Below are 25,088 nucleotides of genomic sequence, written 5' to 3'. Positions count from 1 at the left end.
ACAAGACTCCCATTACCGAGTCGGGATCTGCTGCTTTTGTTTGGGCCGGACTTATCGTGCATCCGCATTAAATTTGCGACACGTGTTTCACTCCACCAGTGACTATATTACTTGGTATTTGGTTAAACGTGCCAGCAGATCCCGACTGCCTATAATTGGATTATAGGCGAGAGAATCATTGGATCGATTCAATACGCTTTTTCTTCACGTGAAAGTACCAAAATACCGTGGATTTTTCAGTCAGGTGGAATGCTAATCCTAATTTCGCAACGGGAATTAGAGATCTACTCTCGCTAATGTATGTACATGTGTCCGTTATAAGGGTATTAATGTCTTTACGCACGAAGGCATTTAGTGATCATAGCTTCCATCGACACGTGTAGGCGCAAGAGTGAGAATTAAGATCTCCAATTCTCGTCGCGAGAGTAGAGTTAGCATTTCCCGACAGACAACAAGAAAGAAAAGACGTAGAAAATATCTCCAATAAATAATCCTCTCTCTCTCTCTCTCTCTCTCTCTCTCTCTCTCTCGGTGGTTCGATAATGGCTCTGCCATAAATCATAACAACAAGCGGAAGGGAAGAATGGTGACGAGAGATATGGAAGCTCAATACCCTAAGCCGCGTTCATACGGAAGTACCGTGAAAATGGCGATCTCTCAGCCTCAACAGTCCGATAACGATCGGAGCAGCGGCGAATTACGAGCCCTAGACTGCAACCTTGCTTCTCTCTGCGATCACATTCAGATGGAGGGTTTTAACTCCGGGGCTTTCTCCGACATTGTTGTTCAGGCAATGGGATCTACTTATCGTCTTCATCGGTTAATCCTCTCTCGCAGTTCATATTTCAGGTTGCCCTTCCACTTGTTTTCTCTTGATTTGCTTATAAAATTCATTTTATTATTTTATATTTGATTTCTTTTAATACCACATATATTTTATTTTTTATTGTTAATCCTATAAAGATCACGATTTCCATAATTTCTAAAGGAATTGTTTGGTTTAAAGATAATGCTGCTGCTTTTTTCCTATATTTTGATGCATATTCCTTGGAAACTAAGGACCAGAAACATTGAAGCACATTTTGAGTTGAGGCTTAGCAAGTAGCAACATTTATTTGAGGAAATGACGTGACTGGACTGGACAATTGTCTGTGAGTGTACTGGTTTCCTTTCCCGGATATGAGATGCTAGTAGTCTTTATAGGATTGTCTGTTCAGACTTTGTACTCAAAGTGATATAATGAAGAAAAGAAGCGGTTGCCATTGTTATAATTTCATCCATTGTCAAACCCTTTGTTTGATTTGAAGAACCATACGTGGGCTTCATTTTTTCCCTTTTGACAAACAAAGAAAAGATTTTTGTTATGAACTACTACCTTCTACACCCAAAATAGCTTGCCAATTAAATACGGAGATCCCTTGGTTAAAACTACTAAGCTCTTCCAAGGACAAAGCACAACTCATAAGGAAAGCCAAGCCTTCTCTCTTCCTTAACAATTTTACCTTTTCCTTATTTTGTTTTCTTTTTTTTTTTCTTTTTCAGGATCATAATATTTTTTTTTCTTTTTTCCCGTTCTATATGGTCCAACAGATCACAAAAAGGAACCATGCTCTTGAGAATAGAGTCCCATGTTGCCTGTTACGATAGAAATGGAGTAGTAATCAAGTAGGGACAAGTTTATCTTTTTTGTTAAATGATGAATTTCATTAAATGCAAATGGAAGAAGAGGGGGAGGTTCCCTTAAAGGTGAATCAAGTATTAAAGGATGACTAAGGGGTTGGATTTGTGGTTTTTTTTGTGTTTCATCTGGTTCATGAACACAACCAGCGTTCACTGGTATGAGAACCAGCAAAATGACCTTTTTTTGAACACAACTTTTATAGCCTTCTCAACTAGGGAACATGGTGCACTAACGTAAACATGACACGGCAGCTATAGGGTGTTTCTGACACACTTTATTAAGGTGATTCTGCCACCCAAAGATAAGTAATTCTTCTTCCAAGAAGCTAGCCTTTTTGTGAATCTATCAACTATAGGGCTCTAAAAGCTGTTGTTTCTCGGATTGTCCCCTAAAGGCATCCCCAAATACTTCAAAGGCCACTGTGAAACCGCACACCCCAAAATTGAATAATGGCAAGTCTCCAAACAACCTAAAATCCACTTACACCATTTCTCCCCAAAGCCAAAGCACTCCATCACTTGCATTAAGAAAGACCAATCGATCATGTCATAAGCTTTCTCCAAGTCCAGCTTACACACTATCCTTTTCTTCCTTCTTCTCTTTTAATCCTTTACACTTTCATTTGCAATTAGAATTTGATCAACAATTTGCCTCTTACCCACAAGCGCCACTTGATTCTGTGAGGTTATGCTTAGTAGCACCTCTTTGATTCTTCGAAACAAGACCTTAGCAACAATTTTATACAAGCTATTCATTAAATTGATAGGTCTAAAGTCTCTAGGGTGGCTTGCTCCAGCTTTCTTTGGGACTAATGCAATAAAAGTTGAGTTCAACCCTGGATTTATTACCCCCCTTTCGAAGAATTCATTAAACACCTTAATAATGTCCTGTTTCAATTCATCAAAAAAAAAATCCTGTTTCAAGATCTCCCAACAGTCTTGATAAAAAGCCATTGTAAAACCATCCGACCCTGGTGCCGTAGATCTGTCCATTGTAAAAACTGCCTCCCTTATTTCCTCCTCCTCAAACCTCCTTTCTAACCACCCCTTATTCTCCTATGAAAGCTTAGGCCACACTAGACCTTCCACCCAAATATTTTGATTGAAAGGTCTTCTAAAAATTGATTTGAAATACTCCACAAAAGCCCTAGCAATTTCATCCTGTTGAGTAAGAGTCACCCCTTCTAAAAATTGACTTTAGTGTTTTTTCCTTTTCTTGAGGTCCTTTGTTGCTCTTGGAAGATAAGTGTGTTTGTCTTCCTCTTGTAAATCTTCTATTGATGATTTAATGAAAGTGTTATTTATATAAAAAAAAAGTTCTTCCTCCTTCCATTAGCGATTGCATGAAAGAACTTAGTATTTCTATCTCCTTCTTTCACCCACTTGTGCCTAGACTTTTGCCTCTAATGTACCTATTCTTGATAAAGAATGTCCTCTAGTTGCTTCCTAAGCTCCCACCTTTCTTGTTTTTCTCTCTCCTCGAAGGTGCCCCCCAATTCTTTAGCATCCAGCTCCTCAATTCTACAAAACACTTCTTGTTTTCTTTCCTCTATCTTGCAAAACTGAAGGGTGTTCCATTCTTTTATCTTTATTTTTAGTTCCTTCAATTTCTAGTGGAATTTCATACCCTCCCAGTTAACCCTTGGATTACTACCATGCTGCCAAGACTTAATCAGCTCAATAAAACCAGGGTGGGACAACCACATGTTCTCGAACTTGAAGGGTGTGGGTCCTCTACTACTCACCTCCTCTCTCAATAGAGTGATAGGCCAATGGTTAGAAGTTAGTCTAGGCATAATCCTCGAAGTAAGCACCCCCCCAGTGTTCCTTCTAGTTGTTGTGAACAGAAATCTATCCAAGCCACACTCGACAATGTTTCTGTCAGTTGATCTACTTGGCAGTTTCAGAGCCGAAGTAACATCCTCCACCATATAATCAATATCAAATAAAATACTAGTGTTGAGCAAATCTTCTTCCAGAAGAACCACTTTTTTTTTTTTGATCAATAACACTTTCATTAATTCATCAGTAGAAAATTTACAAGTGGAAGACAAACACACTTATCTTCTAAGAGTCACAAAGAGCTTCAAGAAAGGAAAAAAGAAAATACAAAGACACTAACAATACAGCTTAGCCCAAAACAATGAATCCCTTTCTGCCCCTTGTTTAGCTAAACCGTCAGCTGGGGAATTAGCAGATCTTTTAATCCAACATGTCTTAACTTCCATCTCCCGCACCAGCCACTTGAATTTCCTCTTCTCATTATTATACTTCCATAAATCATTTTTATCTTTAGTCAGCCACCCTATCACCACCTCTGAATCCCCTTCAATTATAAGTTTCTTGATGTTCAATTCCTTAGCTTTCCGGACTCCTTCCATAACTGCACAGATCTTAGCTCTAAGGGAGTCGCCCACTCCAATTGGGCCTGAGAACATAGCGGAGATGACCCCATTTTCATCCCTAAAAACACCCCCGGTCCTCGATTGTCCCGGGTTTCCCCTACTACATCCATCAAAGTTTAATTTCAAGAATCCACTAGGTGGGGGGGGGTCCAAGCCACACTCATTACTGACTTGGTCTGCGTGCAATTTGCAATTTCACCCCACTTCCTCAACATGTCATCCACAGTGTAATTTGTGAATATTTCCAAAGATTTCAGCCACTGATATTTCCAAATATTTCCAGAAGAACCACTATCATCGTCTCTTCCAATCTATCTCTCTTTGACCCAGTCATTGAAGAACCTTCCTCATTGTTTGATGACTCGCAATCAATCCAGCCACCGTCTTGCACATCTCCCTATTCTTTGCGCATCCTATCTTATCTTGGGTTTGGACGATCTGAACTTGCCCTCCCTGTTTTCATTTCTTTGACAGGTCTCAATGACACCCACTGAAGGCTTGCTTGAGTCTCTAAACAGTTGGGTCTTTTTTGTGGAAGAAGATAGACCCAAGTTTTTGTCTATTGTCCCCCCTACATGCTCGACCCTCACGTGACTATTAAATGACTCACATGAGGCCTCCACCCAGTTCAACTTCTTGGTCTGACTAGTTTGATTCCGGTTTGGTTCAACTTTGCTCCTTTCTCCAACTCGCCCTTGGTCCAAGTTCCTTTTTACTACATTGGCAAAAGAGGGCCCCACCATTTGGTCCTTAAAATTAGAGTTTTTTGAATAGTTTACTTTGTCTAGATCCCTGCCTAATACTTTGTTGCTGCATGACCGTTCCTTTCCCCGAAATGGATCGCCCACTTTTCCTTTATGCCTCATAATATCCTAGTCTTCATGTCATCATCATCTCCCTCCTTCGAGCAAAGACTCCACAGTGTCGCTTTGACTTCTGTTAGAACCCAAGTTTTCCTTTGCAGTTCATTAGAGAAAATGGCCACCACCCGAGGGACATCTTTCAACTTCATCGCCCACACCTTCACTTGAACAGCTCGCAAACTGCTGAAGCTACAGTCCACCAACAGTCCCCCCATTGCAGAAATGATCCTCCGATCTCCACAACCGTCCTCCAGAAATTAAACGGCAACCCATCTAACTTCAAGTTAAAACTCCCCACAAATATGTCTTGCCCGTTGCAGGACATGTGCCAGTCTTCAATGACAATCAGACCTGCCTGGGTTTCAACTGATGTGAACTCAATATTCTTGCCCCCTGTATCTAGAATGGCTCTGTTGTCACTAAAAGGTACTAGCATTGCAGAGGAAGGAAGGCTAAACTTCCTCGCTGTTTCATCCATCATCGGTTGCCAGTCACTGATCTTCTTACCGGCAATTAAAACATATATGTTCTTCCATATCCCTTTATCCACTTTCATTTCCAACTTTTGCATTTTCTGTGAGCAGGACAATAATGTAGGTTTCAGCTTCTGTTCTGCCTCTCCCTTTTGACACATTGGCTCTCCATTGTTCCTTCTTTCTAAATGTAAACCAGTCCTCTAAAACTGATATAAACTTGGAAAAATTAGAGAGAAAAAGAGGAAGAAAAGAAGAGAACAGCAGTACAAGAGAAAGAAGATGGATAAAAGAGGAGGAGGAGGAAGAAGAGTTCGAATATCTCTTCCCTCCCTTCTCTAATCATTTTACTAAACTTCAATCTTAACATAATTACAAGTATACCCTTAAGTGGGCGGCCAACTAGGCAATAACATAAGGAGAACTAGTAAAATGAAATAATGGACCCATTAAGATAGGCCCATTAGCTAACAAATAAATAAAACATACTACAAGAAAAGATACCAGGGCCCATTCGGCCCAGTCTCTTTACACTCCCCCTCAAGTTGAGCATAGATGTCAATCATGCCCGACTTGCTTATATAGTGTGTTAGCTTCCCTCTTGGAACTCCCTTGGTCAAAATATCAGCCAACTGCTCTTCTGAGGTGATGAATGGCAAACAAATTTCTCCTGAGGAAACTCTTTCCCGTATAAAATGTTTATCAACCTCAATGTGCTTAGTTCTATCATGTTGAACAGGATTATGTGCGATATTGATAGCTGCTTGGTTGTCATAGTAGAGCATCATTGGCTTCTCATAGTCAACCCCCAATTCTTCTAAAAGGAACCGTAGCCACAATAATTCTGACACACCATGTGCCATAGCCCTATATTCTACTTCAATAGAGGATCTGGCAATTACAGATTGTTTCTTACTCCTTCTTGAAACAATATTCCCTGCCACCAAAGCACAATAACCCGAGGTGGATTTCCTATCATCAATACATCCTGCCCAGTCAGCATCAGTGTATGCTTCTAGCTTCATGTGTCCATGTTTGGCAAATAGAATAACTTTCCCTGGAGTACATTTTGAGTAACACAGAACTCTTTCTGCAACAGCTAAATGAGTATCCCTAGGAGAATGCATAAATTGACTAATAACACTCACTGCATAGGAAATGTTTGGCTGAGTCATGCAAAGATATAACAACTTCCCAAGCAGTCTCTGAAATACTCCCTTATTAGATAAAAGTTCACCATTTGTAGTAGAAAGCTTATGATTGGGATGAATAGGAGTGGATGATGGTTTAGCACCAAGTTTACCAGTCTCAGCAAGGAGGTCAATGACATGTTTGTGTTGAGAAATGAAGGTACCATCCTTAGATCTAGCAACTTCAATGCCCAAAAAGTATCGGAGATCTCCTAAATCCTTGATCTCAAATTCAGAGTTAAGAAATCTTTTGAGTTTACTGACCACTAGGGTGTCATTACCCATGACCACAATATCGTCAACATAAACTAACAGAAAGGTCACCAGAGAGCCACTTCTTTTCGAGAACAGGGTATGACTAGATTGAGTTTGTGTGTAACCAAAGGAGACAAGAGCAACCCTGAACCTCTCAAACCAAGCTCGAGGAGACTGTTTGAGACCATAAATGGATTTTTGCAGTTTACACACATTCCCCTGCATTTCCTTTCCATACACTCCTAGAGGCAAAGACATATAGACCTCTTCATGTAGATCAACATTCAAGAAGGCATTTTTAACATCAAATTAGTGGAGAGGCCAATCAAAAGTAGCAGATAGAGATAACAAAACTCGACTGAGGTCATCTTAGCCACAGGAGCAAATGTCTCAAGATAGTCGATACCATATATCTGAGTGTAGCCTTTAGCAACCGGCCTAGCCTTAAACCTCTTAATAGAGCCATTGGAGTGATATTTAATGGCAAATACCCATTTACAACCCATTGGTTCCTTCCCTTCAGGCAAGTCAACAATATCCCAAGTATGGTTCTTATGCAAAGCATTCAGTTCAGCCATCATAGCATCCCTCCATTTAGGTTTAGATAAGGCTTCTGGTACAGACTTGGGTATTACATGGGAAGAAACAAAAGCAAGAAAAGAGTAGTAGGTAGGAGATAGAAGGCTATAAGACATGTGTTTGGAGATACAATGGGCTGTAAACTTCCTCTTGCCCTTGTAGAGAGCAATAGGAAGATCAAAGTCTGGGAAAGAAGTAGATGGATCAGAGGAAGGCCGGCCTGCTACCTCAGTAATGATGGGAGGAGCAAGAGGTTCTTCTGTAGGAGTGGAAACAACTTGCTCATGTATGAATCTATGCCTTTGGTACCACCTTTGAAGAACAGGATGAGAAAGAATTACAGGAGGATGAGGTGGAGGAGGAGGAACAGGAATATTGGAGGTAGGCCCAGTGGGAGAAGTGGACACCTCATGTGATGACTCAAAAGGAACAGAAAGAGGAATTGTTGGAGACATAGCAAAGGGTTCCTCAGGTTTCTCCCCCTCAGGAGGAATACTAAAGAAAGGAGTAGACAAAGCAAATGTGACATCCCGAGATACAAAGCGAGTGCCATTAATTGGATCAAAACAACAATATTCTTTCTGTGTGGGGGCATATCCTAGAAAAACATACTTATGAGCCTTAGGTTCAAATTTGTGTATTTGATGGCTGTGAACATGCACATAGCAAGTGCACCCAAAAACACAGAGAGGAAGAGAGAAGAGATCCTTATTCGGAAAGAGAAGGCTAAAGGGGGTTTTGAAGCCAAGAACCTGGGAAGGCATACGGTTAATAAAAAAGGTAGCAGTAAGGACAACATCTCTCCAAAATTTTATAGGAACATGGGATGCAAAAAGGAGGGATCTGGCAACTTCAACCACATGCCGATTCTTCCTTTCCGCCACTCCATTCTGTTGTGGAGCGTAGGAATAAGAATTTTGATGAATAACCCCAAAAGTTTCAAGATAGGTTGAGAGGGTTTTCTCAAAATACTTCTTAGCATTATCAGAACGGAATATTTTGATCCGGGTGTTAAACTGGGTAAGAATGAGTTCATGAAATTTTTGCACAATAGTTGGTACTTCATCCCTGGATTTCATGAGATAAATCCAAGTGTAATGAGAGTAATCATCAATAAAAAAGATAAAGTACTTGTAAGCCCCCAATGAGTGGGAAAGAAGGTTATGCTACAATTCATGGATTTAGTTAAGCTACCAATAGATAAAAGATTTGTATTAAGTTTAGGGACATGAAGGACAGATAATAAATAATGGGTGTCAGAGGTCTTTATATCCCCTTTGCTAGAAATGGGAGCAAGAGATCCATCAGCAAGGGATATTTTCTCTTTACTAAAGAGGTGGTATGAACATAAAAGGTTAGACAAGCTAGTCATATGGTTTGATGTACCAGAATCAATGATCCAAGGTATTTTATGATTACCTGAAACTGAAGCATGGTTTGCAAAAGCATGAATACCTGAGTGAGCAAATGCTGATGCTGATGATGTGTTGCCTAAAGAGTGAGATGTAGAAACAGTAGCCTCCAAGTGATTTAACAGCCTTCCATACTTTTCAAATTCTGCTTTCATTGCTGCCAACTGTTCAATGGTTGACTTCTCTTCACTCCCTTACTTCCTCCTTTCGGTACTGTGGCAACATTAGTTGTCTTAAGCTTTCCTGTCTGACTACCCTTCTTAAAATTGTTGTTATTCTTAAACTGATCAGGAAGAAGATCAGGATGAAGCTTCCAGCAAGTGTCCTTCGTATGCCTCGGTTTCTTGCAATATTCACATACCCGCTCCTTCTTCAGTTGGACTCTTAGGCTTTATTCCAGCATGTGCTAAGTGTTCTATAGGTGGACTCTGTAACTGAACCTATCGCCTACTCTCCTCACTACTCACCATAGCATATGCCTGGGCAAGAGTAACCTCATCTTTGACTAGAATGTTTTGCCTAATGATGTCAAACTCAGGGTTGAGTCCAGTAAGAAATTCAAAAACCCTGTTTCTTTCCACCAACTTCCTAAACATTTCTACATCATTCTTACTCTCCCATACAACTGTCTCCATAACATCAATTTCCTGCCATAAGGATTTTAGTATAGAATAGTAGATTGCCATACTCTTCTCCCCCTGTCTTAGGTTCTTCACATCACTTTTCATCTTGTAGACTCTAACCACATTCAACTTCTCTGAATAAGTTTCAGTAACACTATCCCAAATCTCCTTGGCCGAGGACATCCAGAGATAGTGCTGACTTATATGAGGCTGCATAGAGTTGACCAACCATCCTATGATAGTATAGTTCATCCATTTCTCAAATTCAGGGTTTGTCTCTTCGGGTTTCACTTTACTGCCTGTGAGGTACCCTAATTTTCCTCTACTACAGACATAAATCCTTATAGACTGTGCCCAAGAAAGATAATTTGTCCCATCTAGTTTGATTGTGGTCACACCAGTCAAAACGGAATCTACCGTGCCAAGCCCGAAAACCGGCACCTGCTTGAACTCACTTCCGTATTGCTCCATTAATCAAACGAAAATAAAAAATCAGAAATTTGGTCTATATAAACTTACTTGAAGTCAAACTAGTACCCAGATGCTTGAAAACTAGGGTTTCACTATGTCCGGCTGTTGGGGAGAAAGAGAGAAGATGCAGCCGCTCCTACCAGGGCTTCCCAATCTCTTCCAAACCTGAACTGCCCTCTTTTAGAAGTCAAAAGACACCTCCCAAGCACAGAGCGCCACACTCAAAGCTTCCCTTTTACCTGTAACTTCGAAAATCTCTAATCGGCCAGGGTTTTGGGTAGAAACAGTACAACACCACTTCTAGGCAATATCTGGCCAGATTTAAACTCTCCAAACCCTCTACCAACTAGGCAAAAGATCCTTTGAACTATAGAGAACCTATCTCTCCATACACTCTCTTAATCGAAGGGTGTATGGGAAAAGAGAAAGAAGAAAAGAAGGAAGAAAGAAACCTGCTCTAATACCAAGATGTAAAGCAGTCCTCTAAAACTGATGTAAACCTGGAAAAATTAGAGAGAAAAAGAGGAAGAAAAAAAGAGAACAGCAGTACAAGGGAAAGAAGGTGGAGAAAAGAGGAGGAAGAAGAAGAGTTCGAATATCTCTTCCCTCCCTTCTCTAATCCTTTTACTAAACTTCAATCTTAACATAATTATAAGTATACCCTTAAGTGGGTGGCCAGGTAGGCAGTAACATAAGGAGAACTAGCAAAAAGAAATAACAGGCCCATTAGCTAACAGATAAATAAAACATACTACAATAAAAGATACTGGGGCCCATTTGGCCCAGTCTCTTTACATTTCTCCAGTAGGGTTTTTTGTACCCCATTCTCAGTCTTTTCTGTTAAAACCAGATATTCCTGTAACTTCCCTGCGAAAAGTCCCCATCCATTCTTTTTGGTTCCTTCTGGGATGCAAACTATTTTCTTTTTGCCTCCCCCGAACCACTCTGTAATTATTATGTACCGCCCTTTCTTGTTATTTCTTAGTTCTGCTACAAATCTCTTCCTCTCTAACCTCAGTTGACCCTTCCAACCATTTTCTTTCTTCGTATATGTTGCTCCATCTACGAATCCTTTCACCCAAACCACTGTGTCCCTGAACAGATAAATAGTCTTTTTTTTTTCTCTTCCCTAATCTTCAAACAAACTTGTCTGTTGCTTCTGCAGTCCTCAAACACAAACTTCTTCGCCTTGAATTCCATCTCTCTTCTCCATCTCGCAGCTGGCTTGAAACCTCCTCTCTTCTCCATCTTTTTCCAATGGATGGCTTCACGTGGGGATATGTAACTTAAACAAAACAGACAAAACACAACTTAGTAAATAAGAGATAAAAGACTAAAGTAATCCTGTTTAGCTGACTCTAACACTCAGCATATCCCACATTTGAAGCCTGTCATCAACCAATACACTGTGTTGTTTGATGGTGCTAGAGTTTGTTCGGGTCATCCTGGCTGGAGTTTCTACCCAGTTGCCCAATACTGTTGTCATTGAAGGAGGGATTGCTTTCTTGATCAATACGCCATAAGACTTCTTTTTAATCAAATATATGATAAACCAGCTTTAAAATGATCCGGCCAACTAAAACATTTCCAATATGCAAGGGGAAGTAGGGTTCACTCCCTGTGGAGTATGGAGGCAGGGGAACTCAGCTAATAGGGCCAAGTCCTTTGAAGGGGGATGGTTGAAAAGTTAACTAGAAAGGAAGAAATTTAGCCAGATTACTGATTTCTTTCTGTGCTCAATTACTTCTCCAAGGTTAACCAATGGATTGAAGAGTGCCAGTGGTATAAGTTTTCATTTTGTACTGGACACAAGTGCATCATGCATCATTTGTCACACATCTAGAAGGTTTTCTGACATGAAAGACCCAACTGAACTAACAAAATTACTTCTCCAATGTTAACCAATGAATTGAAGAGTGCCAGTGGTATAAGTTTTCATTTTGTACTGGACACAAGTGCATCGTGCAGCATTTGTCACACATCTAGAAGGTTTTCTGACATGAAAGACCCAACTGAACTGACACAATATTCCACTTGGCTGGTGTATAATGTATTCATATCCAACACAAATATAAAAAACCTTTAGCATTCCTCCAGAAAGTTTGAATGGAAAAATATCACTCTAGCATTCCTCCAAAAAGAGAAGAAAATGGAAACATTCTAGCTTTGTACTCCGGTCCTATTCAGCATGGAGATGTGGTGAGATCAGAATTATTGGCAATGAAGTAGAGAAATCTAAAGAAATGGGGATTACTAAGCTGATTATTAAAGGTGATTCAAAAGTAGTTGTGGGCTGGTTGAAAAAGGAGAAGGAATCATGTGGAAATTAAGGAATGAATTCAGGAGATTCAAGCAGATTTTTAAAGATATGATGATCCAAATAAGATGGATTAGGAGGTCTGCAAACAGTTTGGCTGATAGTCTGGCAAAGCAAGGAACTCAAAGACAACCTATGTTCTGGGCAGCTCTGTAAATAGTGAATAGTTCTGGGTGGGCTTTGTTTTTTTTTTTGATGAATTGGGTGGGCTTTGTTTTTGTGCTCACAACTCTTTGTTGTATCTATATTTTTAATCTAATGAGTCAATTTTGTGTTGCTGATAAAAAATGTTTTTTTTTTTTTTTATGAATGCAATTATGGAAAAGATTGAAATTTGAGGTTTCGGCGTACTAGGCACTACAGATTAGATTCTTTGGAAATTGGCCCCTAGCCATTTTTAAGTGTCATGAAAAGAATGCAAGACATATTTCTGAAGATAAGCTCAAGATTTTGAAGTAATGGAGGGACCAAGATAATGTAACTTCTTTGACATGGGTAATCCTAACTAATTTAAAGATGTAAAAACTGACTGCTATGCTTTTGGTAACAAGGACGCCATATGATAAGCTGCACTGCAAAACTGATCTTCTTCGAGGGAGCTCTTCCTCCTAAGAAAGAAGATAAGAAGAAAAAGGAATTCTGGTAATGTTTCTGCCCTTCCTCGGAACTTCTCAGAGATATTTATACTACTGCACCTCATGCGTAACAACCTGATTTACCCGCATGGGGGGGGGGGGAATTAGTTATGCTGATGTGTCCTGGAGCACCCCCATGAGATATTTTTGGTAGACTGCCTGGCTGAACCCCCAAAACCTGAGATGGCTGAATCAGGGTTCTATCAGTCCCACCCCCCTTAGGAACAACCTTGTTCTTGAGGTTGAAATCTGGGAACTGAAGCTGGTTGGGATACATCTTCCCAAGTGGCGTTCTCTAGAGGGTGGTTCTTCCAATTGACCAGAACTTGCTTGATCAGTCTAGTACCTGATTTCACCCACCTGAAGCCACTGATGGAATGGGGTTCTATAATGGTGGTTCCATCTTCAAAGAACTGGGGTATACTGGAGCTGACCTTAGCTGTTGAAGATAAGCAAGGCTTCAACAAGCTGACATGAAATACAGGGTCTAGTTTGGAGTCGGGGGGTAGATCCAGTCGACAAGCCACCTGTCCTATCCGCTCAAGCACCTTAAAGGGCCCAAAGTACTGGGGTGCCAGCTTCTGCCAAGTGCACTGAGCGAGGGATGTCTGTCTATATGGCTGGAGTTTAAGGTAAACCAAGTCCCCTACTTGGAATGCCAACTCCCTATGTTTCTGGTCATAATATAACTTCATTCTCTGCTGAGCCTTCTGCAGGTGGAGTTTAAGATCCTTCAACACCTCGTCTCTTGAAGTTAATTGTTCTTCCACTTCAGCAACGGCTGTGGGTCCTTTCTCATAAGGCAATACAGCTAGTGGGTCATGCCCATACATGACCCTGAAGGGGGTGGTCCCTGTTGACACTTGGTATGAGGTGTTGTACTAGAACTCGGCCAAGGGCAGCCACAGTGCCCATTGTTTAGGCCTGTCACCAGTGAGGCAGCGTAGTTAAGTCTCCAAACAGCGATTGAGAACCTCAAATTGTCCATCCGTTTGAGGATGGTTGCTAGTTGTGTGCAACATCTTAACTCCTTGGATTTGGAAGTAAGTCTCCCAAAAGTGGCTCATAAATAGAGGATCTCTGTCAGTTGGTATAGTGTTTGGGGTACCATGTAATTTTGTTATTTCCTGGACATAGGCTCTAGCCACTGTGACTGCTGTATATGGATGTGGTAGAGCTATGAAATGGGCATATTTGCTCAACCAATCAACCACTACCAGTATTACTGACTTCTCAGACTTCTCATGAGACTTGGGTAACCCGGTGATGAAGTCCATGGTCATGTCATCCCATACCTTTTCTGGTATTGGCAAGGGCTGAAGCAAACCTGTTGGAACTTGTGTACTGTACTTCTGCTGTTGACATGTGGAACATTTAGCAACATACTCCTTGATCATGTCTCTCATCCCTTTCCAGTAATAATGTTTGAATACACTAATGGGTTTGCCACCACTTGTCTCCCGTTGTAAAACAAGGTGGAATCAACAACTGAATACCCAGGGACTGATGTTGGATCTTGCTGCCACTTGGACCTGATTTGTGTGAGGGTTGAATTATGTTGAGCATCTGCTTTCAACTGTTCCAGAAGCTGGTAATGAAGTTGAGAAACCCCCAGCAGATGCAATTCTTCAGCTCTGGAGAGAGTGTCTGCAACAGTGTTGGAGGAACTGGGCTTGTACTCAATGTGGAAGTCATACCCCAACAACTTGTAGGCCCAATGTTGCTGTTCTGGGCTAAGAACTCCCTGGTCCAATAAGTGACAGATGCATGTGGTCAGTTTGAACAGTGAACCTCCTTCCCAATAAATAGGCCTGCCATTTTTGAATTCTTGTGTGATGGTCATGAGCTCCTTCTCATAAGTGGGCTTGGACTGAGCCTGTGGTGACAGCCTTGCTGAAGTAGGCTATGGGCTGGCCTTGTTGCATCAGCACAACCCCAATACCGCTGCCTGGAGCATCTGTTTCCACAACAAATTCTTTTGAAAAGTCAGGTAAAGCCAAAGAGGGAGGGGCTGGCACTGCCTGTTTGAGGGCCAGGAATGCCTGTTCAGCCTTATCATCCCACTCGAAAGAGTTTTTCTTTAGCAATTGAGTTAGGAGGCGGCCACAACTCCATACCCCTTAATAAACTGGTGGTAGTACCCAGTTAAACCCAAGAAGCCACATAAGGCCTTCTGAGAAGTGGGACGAGCCCATTCCAGCATGCAACTAACTTTTTCTGGGTCTGGATACACCTTCCCTCCTGCAATGATTAGGTAGTGTACCTTGGTCTGCCCAAAGGAGCATTTAGTTGGCTTAGCATAAAGCCGGTGTTCCCGCAGAATGCTTAGGGTGCTGAGGATGATCTATGTGAGCTGGCCACGATGGACTATTAACCAAGATATCATCAAAAAGACCAAAATGAAATGGCACAAATAAGGTTTAAAGACATTATTCATAAGCCTCTGAAAAGTTAATGGAGCATTGGTTAAGCCAAATGGCATAACAAAAACTCATACTGACCGTCTGAAGTTCTGAATGCTGTTTTGTGAATGTCATGAGGGGTGTACTCGTATCTGGTGATAACCCGATCTTAAGTCCAGCTTTGAAAAGAATACCACCTGTCCCAGTTCATCAAATAACTCTTTGATGATAAGGATGGTAAAACCTATCCTTCACGGTGATGTGATTTAAAGCCCTATTATCAACACATAGTCACCAACACCCATCCTTCTTCTTCTTCTTGACTAAAAGGATTGGTGATGAAAATGGACTGTTACAGGGCTGAATGAATTTCTACTCAAGCAACTCCTCCACCATTTCTATTTCTAGCCTCTGATAATGGGGTTAACGGAATGGTCTTACATTTGTGGGGGCAGCTCTCAGGTGAAGTACGATTTTGTGATCATGAGCCTGTTCCGGTGGTAGGGACTTGGGCTAACTCCTGGAGTAGTTGCTGTAGCTGAACTTGTCTAGCAACTGAATCTTCCCCATTATCCAGATATGTCAACATAGGTTCTGGGCCCATTTGGCCCAAGTGTATGAAAGTTGGAACGCCATAATTTTGACAACATTTCAGTATAGTCTTAGGGGAATCTATAGAGGTGGCCTTTGGTTCCAACCCTTGGAGCTGATAAGGCACTCATTCAATGGTGAGCTCCATGATGAGTCGGTTCCAATCACAAAACATGGGTCCCCATTGTTGCAGCCAGGGGATACCCAAAATAACATCTGTCCCGGAAAACCCTAGAGGGTGCAGGTCTGTGTAGAACAAACAACCCTGTATACGAAGCCCAACTTGGTTACAAAGTCCATCACACACAATCTTGTGACCATTAGCTACCTGTACTGCAAAAGGTCCAGTGGGCTCTACCACCAAGCCTAGTTGCTTCGTTAATTGGGGGGTAATAAAGTTCAGTGAACTCTCACCATCAATTAGAACCACCACCAGCCCGAAATAGAGCCCATTACCCTCATAGTCTGAGGAGCTACAGACCCTATAAGAGCATGCAGGGATATCTCATGGATTTCTAAGTTGGTTTCCTCCGTGGGTGATAGGGGGACCTCCTCCTCACCCTTGGATTCCTGCTCATCTTCCTCTGGTTGCAATAGGAAAAGTTGTGGGGCCTAGCATTGGTGCCCCGGTGCAAACTTTTCTTCACAGTTGTAACATAAGCTTTTACCCTGCTGGGCTTGCATTTCGGCCCATGATAGTTTTCTTATTGGGCAAGGGTTTTGGCCCGTTATTTTGGTTGACCTGGGTTCAGCCTGAACTGGGGAAGTCGTAATAACTGAACCGAGTTGCTGTCTCAAGGGTGGTCAAGGGGGGCCTTTAGGGTCGGGCCGAGAGTCCTGAAAGGCTTCTTACTTTTCTCGATCTTCTCTTTGAAGAGTCTGGCCAGACCCACCGCTGCTATAACAGTCAGAGGTCGCATGGCCTTCACTTCATGCTTGATTTCGTCCTTGAGGCCCCCTACAAAACTTCCAACTGAGGCATTCTCTGTCCAATTCTGAACTCTAGATGCTATCTTCTCAAATTGGTTTTGATATTCTCTAAGACTTTAACCGTTACAGACTGCCGGATCTTGGCTAGAGATTCATCAAAGTCTTCGTACCCAGAAGGTCCAAATCGGACATTAAGGGCTTTGGTGTAGTCAAGCCAGATGAGTTGCGGGTGACACCTCTGGTACCAATGATACCAAAGGTTTGCCTCACCGTCCAAGTGGATAGCCATGATTTGCAGCCTCTGGGAGGCAGGGATTTCATGGAATGCAAAGTATTGCTCAGCTCTATTAATCCAAGGTACAAGATCATCACCTGAAAAAACGGGGAAGTTGATCTTGATTGCTCTTCCTGAAGGACTTCCATGTGGTTGATGATTGTCTCCATTGGACCCTTCTTGCTCGCCTTCCCTGTTAGCCCTGGAAGCGGTCCTCTTGAATAGTGAAATGAAGGTGGTTATGATTTTCTTCATCACCTTCACATCTCCATCGATCCGGTGAAGATGCTCTTCCAGGCGACCGGCTCAATCATCAACGGCGCTGGACCTGGCAGTGGACATCCCAGGTCGAGCTCTGATACCAGTTGATAAGCTGCACAGCAAAACTGAGCTTCTTCAAGGGAGCTCTTCCTCCTAAGAAAGAAGATAAAGAAGAAAAAAACTCTGGTAATTTTTCTGTCCTTCCTCAGAACTTCTCAGTGATATTTATACTACTGCACCTCATGCATAACAACCCGATTTACCCGCACATGGGGGGGGGATTAATTATGCTGATGTGTCCTCCTGGAGTAGACAAATTTGATAGGGGGTGCCACATGGGATATTTTTAGTAGACTGCCCGGCTGAACCCCCAAAACCTGAGATGGCTGAATCGGGGTTCTATCACCCCACTTCTTCACTATGGTCCCTGCCTTCTGTTTTCTTTAGGGCATAGAGGAGGTGAAGAGATCCAAGTGGATTTTAGGTATGAGGTTTGCTCCATTTTCATATTCTGCTATGAACATGTTCTTAGCTAAAAACCTATGTATATTTTTAGCTGAAATATCAATGTATGCATATATTTACGTGGATAAACTGGTATCTCTTTGATAATTTTTGTTTCCAATTTTTCAGACAAGCACTTGGGATGTGTTTGCCTGTGCAAGTTTCTACTGATAGTCTGATTTGGTGAACTTCTGCTTCTATGAGTTCTCATTCTTTTGCTGCCATATAATGTGACTGGCAGGAATATGCTTCATGGTCCATGGAAAGAAGCTAATGCACCAGTTGTAACCTTGCATGTTGATGATGACAATGTTAATGGAGAGGCCATTGCAATGGCCTTGGCATATCTCTATGGACACCATCCAAAGCTTAATGACAATAATGCATTCCGTGTTCTTGCTGCTGCATCCTTTCTTGATCTTCAGGTAATCCATTTAATAGAGTAATGGAAACTAGATCCCTCTCTAATACACCTCAGAAAGTCAGAAGCATAGACCTTTTGGGTTGTTGAAGAAACTTTCTGTTTTGTACATCTCTTCTGTGCACCTCCAGCTGTCTCTGCATGCACTGGTGCATGTGTTATTGCTTGAAGTTTTCTTCATTTGTATCTTGAAGATCTTTCCATGCAGGATTTATGTGCTATCTGCACAGACTTCATCATATCTGAGCTTTGGACTTCAAATTTCTTGGCATATCAGGTTAGATCTATCTACTTTGTCTTTGTGATCCACTATTTGTAAAACATACATATTCCTATCTTTTAGGTTTTGACTGCTTCTATTTATGATAAAGGTATTTGCAGAGAGCCAAGATTATGGTATACATGGAGAACGGGTTAGAAGTGCTTGTTGGGGCTACCTTTGTCAAAGTGGTGCTGTGGAGTTGAAGGAGGTAAGGATCAAGGGTGCTGGGCCTTGATGGTTGCACCTTGTCTTTCCAAAGTTTGACAATAACTAGGTCTAGTACTTGATTCAACTTGCGTTGATTAAATCTTGATTTTATCTTCAGTCTTGTCTTTTTCAAATATGGTTTTTTCTTGATCAGTAAAATAAACTGCAAAACTCTTTTGTCATATTGAGGTCATTCTTAGACTATGTAATTGCTTGTATTTTACTTAAAATTCCATCAAGAACTTCAGTGTTCATCTTTTTTCAAATATAGTTTTTTTTTTTTGTTCTGTAAAATAAACTGTGATTTTATTCCAAAGACAGTTATCAAGTAAAATTTTGTAGTTGAGTCTTCCAACTGTGATTTTTTCATACTCTTCCATACTCTTCCATATTTCTATGGGGCTCTGAGTCAATTATACTGAATTTATCCATGGTTAACTTATGAATAGGTGCTGCCAAAACTTTCTTCTCAAACTTTGCATGCACTACTGACCTCTGATGAACTATGGGTACCCAGTGAAGAGGCACGGTGAGCGACTTGATATCTGCCCCAAGTTGGCTTTTATGGATTATAATTTTAAATGACTTCAAAACTAGATCATACTCTGTCTTTTTATTTAAAGGTTTGAATTGGCATTGTACACACTACTTGCAAAAGATGCGCTTTTGAAAGCTGAACACTCTGAGCATGGAAGCTCAAGCTCTGAGATGGGAAGATGTGCCAATTTTGATTCATCGGGAGTAAAAGGCAAGAGTTTAATTGATAGCAGCACTGGTAAGCAGCTAATGGAATCAGGGCTAGGACACTTAAGTTTAAGGGATGATCATGAAGGCCTGAAAACTGCTCATAATATTCTGGTTGAGCTTGCTGACTGTGTGGTAGATTTCCATGCTGGGATTCCTGATTCCAGACAACAAGTTAGACAATCTTCAGGCACTCAATCAAATCTAGAATCAAGATATTCCTGCAGGATGGAACAGTCTTCCTCTTTGGGGAGCTCATTTTCAGATCCAAATGAAATTAGAAAGTCCTGTGCTTATGTTGAAATACCAAATGATATTGAGGCAAGCAGATTGGGGGGAACTGGAGCAGCTATGGAAGGACCATCTGAAGAAGGCACATGCTACCATTTAAATAATAATGTTTGGCTTCCCCGAGACCAAACAAGGCACTGTACTTCAGCAATCTCTTCCTGCAATGGACTTATGGCTAATGAGTGGGGAAGATGTGGGATGCTACCTCCCTCATGGGGTGGCAGGATTGTGTGTAGGAGACAGGTGAAAAATAATGGCAAAGGGAACTGTGAGATCCAAGGGGAAGATCATGATGTATTTGTCAGCCTCTTTGAAGGTGGTTCCCTTCTGTACTGTAACATGTCCTTTGAGGCACTACTAAATGTGAGAAAACAGCTTGAAGAGTTGGGATTCCCTTGCAAAGCCGTGAATGATGGTCTTTGGCTACAGGTCAGAGTGCGGTACCCATTTCTGTAAGACCTAATCTTGCATGGGACATGTCTGTTATGTATGAGGAATGCTTGTGTAAAAGGATGAAATGCAATTATTGATAAAAAAGGATGAGATGAAGCCATCCTTCCTACCTTGGCTTTGCATGAAGGAACAAATAGTCTTGGGACCCAAGAGTTGTCCTAATTCAATCAGATAATTCTATCCATCTGATTTATTACATCCTTTGTTTTGCCTTGATCAGTATAAAAATAAACATGGTATTATGATCCATACAACTGTAGTTTTTGTAGCCTAACAGATCTTCATTTTAAGACCCATCACATTGTCACCTGACCCCATACCCCTAGCTTGTGTGCTATCTTCAAAAAAAAAAAAAAAACCCTAGCTTGTGTGCTACTGTGCTTGTCAGGATGGCGAGAAAGATCCTCTTTGCATCCCACATCTGTTTCATGATTTGATTTTACCTTTAATCAAGTCTACATGTGCTAATCAAACGTTGATGTTTTTCTTGTTTTCATTTAGATGCTTTTAAGCCACAGGGTGCAAGAAATTGGAGCTGATACGTGCAAAAATTGCTGCCTTACAAGCATGGCATGTGCATGTAGACAACCATTTGGGTTTTCACATGGAGCTACTACAAGTGGTTATTACATGCAAGAGCATGACCGGAGCAATCAACTAGGCAACGTGGGAAATGTGTATGTTGCTGATGCAGCTCAAGGTGAAGGAAGTGGGCTTTTTAGGCCTGTGCGAGTGCATGTTAGAGGGCCTATAGATGGTCTTGCTGGTATTGGGCGTGGGACAACATTTGTATCCACAGCTGCCTGGCCTCCCACACGTTTTGTCTTCTCCCGTGTCCCCTTTGGACTGGGAAACCGAAATTGCCAGCAGCCTCTTGCTAATGATGAATCGGAGGCTAGGGCAGATGTTAATGGAGACCTCTCTGGAGATGGGTTGACAGCATTGGTTGGGCTCAGCCAAGGGGGGAGCAATGTCATTCCTGTTCATGGAGATCAAGGTGAGAGAGGATATGAACCTGAGTTGCAAAGCAGATTAGTTGGAGCTTCAGTTGCAGGGCCAAGTTCTAGTGGCATTCCTGTACATATGCTTGAACCACAGGATCATACCCTTGGCTTAGAGTGGGAAAATGCAGATGCCTCTTCTATATCATTGGATATGAAAACACCTTTGCGTCACTTTCCTCCTTTCCGTTTTGGGTAAGGTTATTAACAGGTTTTAGTGAATTTCCTTGTGACATTTGTTCTAGGTACTTATAAAAAAGATTGACCTTGAATTGCACCTTGCAAATAGTTACATGTTTTAAGGATATGTAACATGGAACTCCTATGGCTGATGCTTGATTGCCTTTGCCTGTCAGTGGATGGTGGATCCAATGCAAGGTGTTGAAATTGCGGGTTGATGGAGCACCTTTTTTGCCACCAGAGAAAAATTATACCCCATCCATCTTTTTTTGGATGAATTTCAATAATAGTTGAATTAGTTTCTGGATTATGCCCCATTGATTTGTAGAAATGGGAGGGGTTTTGATGATGGCTTGATCTTATAATTAAATGATAGGCCTTCTCATTTCCACAATGCTGTAAATGTAATTTCCTGTCAACTAGCTATTTCCCATTACCACTTCCCTGTCCTACTGCAGAACATATGCATTCTGCTACCTACCATTCAAGCGTTTGTTTCTTTCCCCTTTATTAAACTTACTGTAGTTGGTGAAAATTTGTTATCATTTAATCCCTTTATTCCTCCCTACTTTTATGTACTGATGCTTCCCCACTATTGTGTTAGGGTGGAATTTGAGGATGTGCACAGGCTCACTGATGGTCAAGTCAAGCACTCACCAGAAGTATTTTATGCTGGCTCTCTTTGGAAGGTATTGAATCTTTAACTCAGTGGATTCCCCTTAGAAGAGGGAAAACCTTGGATGTGGCATTTCCAAGCATTCTCATTTGTGAGTTCTTACTATAGAACTTCATAAACTCTGTATGATGGGTGATATAGGTCAGTGTTCAGGCTTTTAATGATGAAGATCCACAGGGGCGGCGCACTCTTGGTAAGATAACTGGTTGAAAGGCTATTATCATGATAGAGAATGCTTTATCCATTTCATGAGGAAAATATGGATATGTTAACAGACAGACATGTGCTTATTTTTTCTCTACCATATCAGGATTATTTCTCCATCGGCGCAAGGCTGAGCTAATAGATTCTGTAAGAAAGGTGAGTTCTGATCAGCAAGCAATGTGTTACACCTTTCAGCCTTTGTTTTTTTTTTAGGATTGTTCAGTATTTAATCAATCATTATGATCTCTGGACCACTGTCCAAGAGATAGCCTCTCTGTAGTGACCAGTGTTGATATTGAAAACTGACACTTTGGTTGGTCATTTATTTTTGATAATTAGTCCTTGTGAATTATTAATTCTACATATTTGAGTTGCAGGTTCATATGTATGTAGATTCTCGTGAAAAGGTTACAGCTCGTTACCAGGTTCTACTCGTAGATTCATTATATTACCATTTCTTTTTCATGTTATTTGTATACAAAAAAGGATGGTGTTACATTATTTTGATGTAATGGTTTCTTACATTTATTTATGTAGTTAATATGTCCATCGAAGAGAGAAGTAATGGTGTTTGGAAGCTTCAAGCAGACAGGGACTCTGTTGCCAAAGGCTCCCAAGGGCTGGGGTTGGCGCACAGCTTTGTTATTTGATGAGCTTGCTGATCTTCTTCAAGGTGGTGCTTTACGGGTGGCTGCAGTTGTGCAACTTGTCTGAGATTGAGGTAACTTATGTTTTGAAAGATGAACTTCGGCTATGCAACTCTCATGCATAATACCATCCAATTGGTCTTTTTATTCTGGTGCCGGGACAACGAATTTCATAATGCGACTGAGCAGCCAGATCGCATATCTAGCTACAACTGTTCACAAATTCAATCTAACTTGATGCTTTTTCGCTGAAGACAAAATGTTTCACCTAGGTACCGGGCATCTTTCTTGTATTCTATTTTTAATCGTCTCTTTACCTGTTATGATTGGACATTATTTTTTTTCCATGTAAACTGATGTTGTAAAAAGATGCAATAAGAAAGAAATGAGCAATTTTTAATTATTTGTGGAACCTAATCATCCAGTTGACGTTCTTCACATAAGCTAGATCTTCAAATTTCAAGCTTGCCTTTTTACCGAATGGGAAATCTCCACTCTTAATTTACCTTAGCTGCAATCAACTATAAAACCCTTAATCCAGTAAGCAGTGAGAACCGGAGGATCATGTCTTCGAACATTGGGGTCTGGATATGAGCTGCTCGAGTAATCCAAACGTCGCCTCCGACGTACAATTTTCCGTTTGAAAAGGGTTGTAAGAAAAGCGTCCCTTGAACGAACGTTTGGGTAATTCAACTCTACACGAGATTCTTCATCACCTTTGGCCAATCCACCTTTAGCAGTTGACATTCAGCACTCACCCTAACGCAGCAGCTCTCAGGTTTGAAACGAAGGAATGGCCTCGTTTAGTCAAAACCCCAACCCCAAGTGCTGTGCTGGGACTGGGATGTTTTTAGCCCGAATGACTGGTGCCTTATTAGTACGTGGCCATGGGTGATACATGACAAAGGCCAGTCTTGTTACAACAAGACTGGATCTTCTCCTCACACCAACCTCACAGCATGTTCATGAGAGATGTTCCCAATACACAATGGGATGTAGATCCCAATTCTGTCACAACTACAGCAAAAAGACATTGAAGCAACTTCCATATTCTATCCAACGAGGTGTAACTAACATTTGAACCGTCTTCATTTTCATTTCCTTTCCTGGACATGCCCTTTCTCTTAACTTGACACGGACTAGTTTGGCAAAATTATGGAACCAAATCATGCATTCTGTCGAATCTGAATTGGCTGAGTGTGAGAGATTGAGAGTGCGAAATGAGAAGTGATTGGTTGTTGGGCGTTATTATTGGTTACACAGCAATGGTGTTCAGCAAATTCATTTTTTGTTTTTCTCCATGTTTTTTAAATAGGTCAGTACTCAGTACCGTGCAACGTCATATTGCAATTTGAAGGACTCATCAAATAGTACACGATTTATTTAAAGCTGAGTCATCTGGTTTATGATCCAAAAGGATAGTGAAAAAATTGTTTCATTTTACAACCTTGATTTATTCTCTGCTTTTATTTTAATATTTTATTTGAAGCCTTGGTCCTCCGCTTTAATCGCAGTCTTGCATCTTTCAGTGTACAGTACAGCTACAGTAGAAAAGCAAAAAATTGTTTCATCATTCATGTTAGATCAATATATCTGCTTGCAACAATCAACTCAAGGCCGGAGAAGTAATCATGATACACTTATTCCATTACTAGAATTGAATTTGTACAGGACAATATGCCACCAGTGTAGCAGAATAGCTTCATTTGGATCAACAGCTTGACAAGTATATCACTATAAGCTAATATAATTAATTATATAGTATTGGCAGATACAGTACCCATCAGGCAATCACTATATATGATACATGGGAACCTATGATGGACTACTCCATCAATATCAGTCCCTAATTTTGTTCGCTGCAGAAGGGGAAGAAAAAAATCAGCAAAAAAATGGTCTGTACAGATGTTATAGATACCTCCTCTACATGAAATAACTCAGTGATCTTTTCTTTCTTGATCCGCCTTCTCCATAAAGCTCATTCCACTGGAGAAGCTCATTCATATTTGCAGACTCTGATGAAACACTTGCGCATACCTACAGAAATGACATTATAATATAAGCCATTTATAAGCCTTCAAGTGTACAAACAATAAAATATCTACACAAGGACCATGGAATGATCAAAAAAGCATAG

The 25,088-nt window shown here is 41.0% G+C and overlaps 2 protein-coding genes across 2 annotated transcripts in view; one reads left to right on the top strand and one right to left on the bottom strand.

Moving 5' to 3' along the window:
- The first annotated feature begins 238 nt into the window (after positions 1–238).
- Positions 239–23,363, top strand: LOC148867505 (BTB/POZ domain-containing protein). The gene is made up of 12 exons (XM_088975934.1): positions 239–849; positions 18,107–18,290; positions 18,495–18,563; positions 18,658–18,756; positions 19,205–19,284; positions 19,379–20,219; positions 20,745–21,439; positions 22,029–22,113; positions 22,242–22,293; positions 22,411–22,460; positions 22,682–22,729; positions 22,842–23,363. The coding sequence occupies exons 1-12, from the start codon at positions 584–586 to the stop codon at positions 23,016–23,018; spliced, it is 2,646 nt and encodes an 881-aa protein (XP_088832060.1). The 5' UTR covers positions 239–583; the 3' UTR covers positions 23,019–23,363.
- Positions 23,364–24,571: 1,208 nt separating this feature from the next.
- LOC148867504 (uncharacterized) overlaps positions 24,572–25,088 on the bottom strand; it is a 94,292-nt gene continuing 93,775 nt past the window's right edge. Inside the window, exon 27 of the mRNA XM_088975933.1 lies at positions 24,572–24,988. Coding sequence (XP_088832059.1) covers positions 24,875–24,988 — 114 coding nt within the window. The 3' untranslated portion in view covers positions 24,572–24,874. The remainder of the gene's footprint in view (positions 24,989–25,088) is intronic.

Source organism: Nelumbo lutea, chromosome 3, assembly GCF_056320005.1.
Source record: "Nelumbo lutea isolate HS-2025 chromosome 3, American lotus-T2T, whole genome shotgun sequence".
Lineage (NCBI taxonomy): Eukaryota > Viridiplantae > Streptophyta > Magnoliopsida > Proteales > Nelumbonaceae > Nelumbo > Nelumbo lutea.
The sequence above is the reverse complement of the archived record's forward strand: the minus strand, read 5'-3'. Positions and strand labels throughout refer to the sequence as shown.

Coding starts and splice junctions, on each gene's coding strand:
- LOC148867505 (XM_088975934.1), top strand. CDS start 584: ATGGTGACGAGAGATATGGAAGCTCAATACCCTAAGCCGCGTTCATAC. Junction 18,291..18,494: donor CATCCTTTCTTGATCTTCAG/GTAATCCATTTA, acceptor CTTTCCATGCAG/GATTTATGTGCTATCTGCAC. Junction 20,220..20,744: donor ATGATGGTCTTTGGCTACAG/GTCAGAGTGCGG, acceptor GTTTTCATTTAG/ATGCTTTTAAGCCACAGGGT.